This window comes from Pezoporus flaviventris, unplaced genomic scaffold (assembly GCF_033815535.1).
Source record: "Pezoporus flaviventris isolate CSIRO_AGI_PZ_B2104156 unplaced genomic scaffold, CSIRO_AGI_Pfla_v1 ptg000002l, whole genome shotgun sequence".
Classification (NCBI taxonomy): Eukaryota; Metazoa; Chordata; class Aves; order Psittaciformes; family Psittacidae; genus Pezoporus; species Pezoporus flaviventris.
In genome coordinates this window covers 70,219,527-70,225,774 of record NW_026892550.1, presented here as the reverse complement: position 1 = coordinate 70,225,774, position 6,248 = coordinate 70,219,527, and the positions used below count along the sequence as shown (strand labels likewise).

The window sequence follows — 6,248 nt, the reverse complement described above, 5'->3', positions numbered from 1 at the left end:
AAAGACGGTACTCTCCAAATATTTGTAGTACCGTAAGAAGCAATACATACAAATTATTAAATATTCATGTGTCCCTTCGCATTCAGATTAAATCCTTTTATTGTTACAGGATCTGTAAATATCTCCCAGGACACAGAAGGGAAAGGACAGGAGAAGCAGGCAGTTACTTGGGAGTATTTGCTGGGCTTGGTTGGTTTTTGTTGCATCCCTAATGAAGAGTCCATCCCCAGCATCCCTATAGCCCCCGTTCAGATACTGGAAGGCTGCTATGAGGTCTCCACGCAGCCTTCTCTTCTCCAGGCTGAACAGCCCCAACTTTCTCAGCCTGTCTTCATACGGGAGGTGCTCCAGTCCCCTGATCATCCTCGTGGCCCTCCTCTGGACTTGTTCCAACAGTTCCATGTCCTTTTTATGTTGAGGACACCGGAACTGCACACAATACTCCAAGTGAGGACTCATGAGAGCAGAGTAGAGGGGCAGGATCCCCTCCTTTGACCTGCTGGTCATGTTCCTTTTGAGCATTTGGTCAATGAGAAACTGAACCTGAGCCGGCTTCAGTGTGCGCTCACAGCCCAGAAAGCAAACCATATCCTGGGCTGCATCAAAAGGAGCAGGACAGAGAAGGGAAAGGACAGGAGAAGTAGGCATTTATTTGGGAGTATTTGCTGGGCTTGGTTGGTTTTTGTTGGGTTTTTGTTGTTTTTTTTTCCATTTTACTTATTGTTTAAATTGATTTTAAAATTATCTACCTCTTTTCGCAAGGATTTTCCAGCCAAGTGCAGTCATTTTAAAAGAGCTTTTAAAATCCTGTTGCATTATAGAAGTCTATTATATAAAAGCATGTATTAGTTTTCACTTAATACTATGAATACTATCTTCAGCCCAGTGGTCTCATCTAAACAAATCCAGTGGCTCCCTGGATTAAATCCTTTGCAAGCATTCAATATCATCCAAGTCTTAACAAGTTAGAAGAGCCATGAGGTGGAAGTTCACACCTGGAGGCAGGGAAATGAGCAACTTCCAGTACTTTTTACCGGCAGTGGTAGTCACCTGATGGTAAAAAGGGTCCTCAGACTGACAGGTACAGCTTCACTGACATGTCCATCTGGTGTATACACTGTACATTTCCCATCCTCAGTCCAAGTGAAGTGTCTCACCTCACCCACGTGTTACTGGTACAGCCCAGATGCCCTACGGCCTTCCTTGGAACTTCTTGAACGTGTGCATTTGTTGATCTCCTTCGCTCCAGAGTCAGTGGAGCACTGCTAGTGCTGCCGCTGTGCGGCCTCTTGCAGGGCTGGGAGAGTCCTGGGGGCCGGGGCCTTCTCTTTGGGGTCAGCAGGACCCTGCGGAGGGCGGCTGCAGCGGGATCTGCCGGTTCCAGGGCACAGGGTGCACTGACCCCCCCTTGTGACGTCGCGTGTGGCGAGGCCAGCCTGGCTCGTGCCTGGGGTCCTGCTGCGCACGCTGCGAGGTCTGCAGGGTCGAGCGAGGCTTCTCCTGTTGCTCTGGGTGCTCTGGGGCTGCTGTCAGCAGCACTCGCTGCCCATCCCAGAGCCATCACCAGTGTTTGCCTGGCCCTGCCCGGCTCAGGTAGACGCAGCGCATGACATGTGGAGAAACATTAAAAAAGCAGCAGAAAATCAAGGTGATGTAAACCTGCCCCAAAATCTGAATGCTACATATCCCGTCCGTCACGAGGCGAAGCGACGGGAAGGAAAATGGCGCTCCCGCGAGAACCGGGCGGAGGCAGCGGCGGCGGCTTTCCTCCGGCCGAGGGGCTGCGCCTGGTGGCGGCGGGACAAGAAGCTGCAGAGCACGGGCGTGCCGCCTCCACCTCCGCGTTGCGGGAAGGAACAAGGATGTCAGAACTGGAAAGAGGATGTTGATAAGAAAGATCAGGTACACCTTTTGCCCGATGTCGTAAACGTAACCGCAAGGCAGACACAGAGGTGCTTGGCTAATTGCTTGGAAGCGTATAAATGTCGTGTAATCCTTGTAATAAGCAATCCAGCTTGTACTCTACCTCTGGGTCCGTGCCTTCCATCCTCACAGTCAGGAGCACAGGCAAGCTGTTTGGTGCATTTAGACTGCTGCGAGGGGCCAGCTCCACCGCCTTGAGCACTGAACCTCGCCTGGAGCCCCAGCCACTTGCGGCTTTCCGCCCCGCTGCGGATGGGCTGGGGTGCGAGGGCCATGAGACTCCAACCGAGCACTTGGCTGGCCCCAGCAGCACCTGTACAAGTTACCGGCTGAGCCAGGCCTTGGGCGATGTGGCCTTTCCCCTGGCCATGAGCTGAGGTCCTTTCTTCTGGAGAAGCTGTGGCTCCCCCATCGCTGGCAGTGCTCAAGGCCAGGCTCGTCAGGGCTTGGAGCAACCTGCTCTAGTGGAAGGTGACCCTGCCCATGGCAGGGGGTTGGGACTGGATGAGCTTTAAGGTCGCTTGTAACCCAAACCAGTCTGGGATACTATGATTCTGTGACATGAAGAGCAAAAGCTGCGTGCTCACTGTGCTCAGGGCTGTGGTTTCAGCTCCTGGAGGAGCTTACCAGAGCCACCTTCCTTTGCCAGGTACAGTGGGAGCACGTGTCAGTGGCTGAGGGTGGGAGTCCCAGTGTGATATCCAGCCCAGCCACATCCAGTCCTCTGCAGCTGGGCAGGGATCCTGGTAAGAGAGCCACGCTCATACCAGCCTTGGGCTCTGGGGCGTCGAGAGAGCTGCCTCTCCAAAGGACGGGTAGTCTCGTTGCCGGAAGGGTGCTGGTCCATGCCGCTGGCAGCTTTATGGCCACTTACAGGTGGTTTCATTTCCAGCCGCAGCAAAACTTGAGGGTAACTTCAGGACAACAAGCCTCCTGAGCGAGATATAAAATGGAAAAGTTGAATCTGAGATGGTATTTCCGCCCCCTGGAGTGGTCTGAGGGGATGCCCCGGGGCTGAGGTGCAGAAAGAAGGTGGAAACAACGGAAAGGCTGTCCCGGACGAGAGAGGGGTTGAGGTGATGGGGGCTCCTGAGGGAAACACTGCTCCCAGATTTCCAGGAGCCTGCAGGTCTACATTAGCTCCAAATGAGAGGGGTTTCCCGTAACGAAAATGCTGCTCCCAGCCCTGTAGGTGGCTGCAGAGGTTCAGAGCTGCGGTGTGGGGAGGGTGCCTCTCCCTGAGGAGAGTGTGTGGGGCTGTGGAAGTGGGTGGAAAGGGCTGTGTGTGAAATAAAGGTTTTGGGAACCTGTGGAACAGTGGAAGGGGAAGGTTTGAGTGGGAGACGGTGGCGTGGGGTGGTTTTGGGGAGGTTTGAGTGGGAGACGGTGGCGTGGGGTGGTTTTGGGGGTAACTGGGGAAGGGGCTTGAAACCTGGGTTTGAGGGAAAGACAAAGCGGATGGAAGAGCTGACCTGAACAAACAGCTTCAGGGAAGCTTCAAGCACAGCATGACTGGCCTTGCCTCTTCCCTGTGCATTTTGCAGGCTGCAGTTACCTTGATTATTGATAGAGTTCCATTTTTCCCACATGAAGGGTGAATATTGCTTCCCCAGACAGCTGTTACCTCGCAGTAGCCGGTAAAACACCAAGAAAGTATGTTCAGAGGAAGGAATGGGTGGGTCTTGTGGCTCAGCAGGATCCCCTTTAGCACCCAAGCTATTTTCATACCTTTGGGGTTCCCCCCCCCCCCCCCCTCCCCCCCGCCTTGCTCTCTCCCCCTTCAACTTCCCCAGTTTGTTTCTTTATGATTTTTAAGGAAATTACTTAGGTTCGGTTTAGGGCATTCCTCCATCCCGGTTTGAGTGTTAGCCCGTTCCATCATCCTTCACTGTAATAACCGTATTTCGTGGTTTAAGCTGAGCCTGTAACCCAGAACCACACAGCCGCTCGCTCTTTCCTCTCCCTTCTTCCTCCCCCTGCTTCCCCTGAGCTCACCTGGTTTTGTCAAAGTTCATTCCTTGTTGGGATGATGGTCGGAGGGAAGTCAGGGTCAGTTGATGGTGACGTGAGGAGAGTTCTGCTGCTGCTGCTGGCTTTTCCCATGACTTTATTCTCCACTGATGATCATGACAGCACATTTCTTCTTTTCAAAGCCCAGAGTGGTGGGGATGGGCATCCAGCTGATGGGCTATAAAAGTGTTATATACCAGGCAACAGCATATAATTGAGTTCATTGGCTGTTTTCCCCCCAGACTGAATCTCCTTGAGGTACACACGGGAATTCCCCATCTTCCCCCATCACCCACCAAGTATATCCGGGTCCCTGAGCAAAAGCAGTCCCACGAGTGGGTCTGCCTTTACCTGAAGCAGGAATAACCCAGACCGTCTTCTCCAGCAAATTCTTCATGTGCACCACAGGAACTTTATCCCCTTCTACAGTATGTGAAAGTTCTGACTGGGCTGGGCCAGCCCTGTTGGCAGATCCTCTGGTGTTGACCAACCAGGTGGCCTTTGGTAAGTGTGTATCCCAATGCTTGAAAGTCCCACCACCCATTCCTCTCAGTGTAGTTTTTAACATCGTACCGTTCGATTTCCCAGAGGCTGGTGCATGGTAGGGGATGTGATATACCCACTCAATGCCATGCTCTTTGGCCCAAGCGTCTATAAGGTTATTCCAGAAATGAGTCCCATTGTCTGACTCAGTTCTCTGTGGGGTGCTGTGTCACCACAAAATCTGTTTCTCAAGGCCCAGGATAGTGTTCCGGGCAGTGGCGTGGGGCACGGCGTGTGTCTCCAGCCATCCGGTGGTTGCTTCCACCACGGTAAGCACATGGTGCTTGCCTTGGCGGGTTGGTGGGAGTGTGATACAATCAATCTGCCAGGCCTCCCCATATTTGTACTTCAGCCATCGTCCTCCATACCAAAGAGGCTTTAACCGCTTGGCTTGCTTAACTGCAGCACGTTTCACACTCATGAATAACCTTGGCAATAGTGTCCATTGTTAAGTTCACCCCTTGATCACGAGCCCATCTGTATGTTACATCTCTGCCTTGATGGCATGAGGTGTCTTAGCAACAGCTAAAAACACCGGTGTGTTACCGCATTATTCTCAGACTAAAGTCAAAAACACAGCACTGCACCAGCTAGTAAGAAGGATGAAAATGACTGCTACTGCTGAACCCAGCACACCATACTGATGAAGAGTCTCATTTGTCGGTTTTATGTGCGTGGTCTGGCTGTTGGGTGCCACTGGGATCCTGGCAAAGTGATCTGGGAGAAGCGGGAAGGAAAATATCCATGTCTGTGTGGTCTTAATAGTAATCAATCAGTGCACTGCGTGATATGCCTGCACTTTCTTGCTTCAGCAGGCGGCTTTAACCTCATTTAGGTCAGTGTGAATGTATCCTGGAGGGGTCATTTCCCAGATTTTCCCCCTCTGAAAGCTGGAAGATTTTGTCTTAGGGGGGATTTTTAACCTGAGAAGCAGTGAGACTAAACTGGATTGATTTAAGTGCTCTGGGACAGAGCAAAACAGAAAATAGTGCAAGGCATCGCTGCAGAGTTGATTACTTCTTGTGTAAGAGCCACTGCTTGGGGTTCATCTCCTTCTCCCCTCTGCATTAAACAGCTCTGAGCCCTGATGTTTTTTCGGCACTGGACCAGCTCGACCTTGGTGGGGTTCCAGCAGTGAAGATGAGTGGCATTGGTTGGTGTTGGCTGTGGTTGGAGAGAGAAACGCCCCCAAATGGACCCCAGTAACGTCCCCCCAGGTACAAAGGGCATGTGCCAGCCACTCTGTGGCTCTCAACAAGGTCCCGGCCTGGCCTCTCACGCAGGAATGACTCTTCCTGGTCAATCCTATGAAACATGCCTAATGATTGCATTTGATCCTGCCTACCCCTGCCTGTGTCTGGCAGCGTCAGACCTGCAGCAGAACAGACCCTCAATGCAGGGAACGTGTAGCACAGGCAAGCCTGCTCCTCCACTCCTGGGGTTATCCCAGCTTTACTACGTTATTTTTCATGAGGATTCAAGAATTAACTGGGGAAATGAACTGGTGGCACCTTGTAAGCGGCGAGGAGAATCAGACAGGCCAACCCAATATGGGTGATAAGCAACTTCTACCTTATTTGTGACGCAGTTCACACATATATAGGAGTGGTATTCAGCCACTCCTTCTTGGCGCAACAGTATTGGTTAGCCCCCCCACAGCTTCCTCCACATTGTCCTCCCAGGTCCGGTCTCCGACCACCTGTGGGGGCCACCCCCTGCCTTGCTTGCACAGTCCTCCAGAACTCTATGGTCCTGCTCTTAGAGTCATTCTG

At 52.2% G+C, this 6,248-nt stretch overlaps 1 protein-coding gene across 1 annotated transcript in view; it reads left to right on the top strand.

Annotated features, from left to right (window-relative positions):
* The first annotated feature begins 1,721 nt into the window (after nt 1-1,721).
* Nucleotides 1,722-6,248, top strand: part of LOC133274891 (adenylate cyclase type 10-like) — a 28,200-nt gene continuing 23,673 nt past the window's right edge. The window contains exon 1 of the mRNA XM_061464486.1: nt 1,722-1,864. Within this exon, the coding sequence (XP_061320470.1) occupies nt 1,722-1,864 (143 nt within the window). The remainder of the gene's footprint in view (nt 1,865-6,248) is intronic.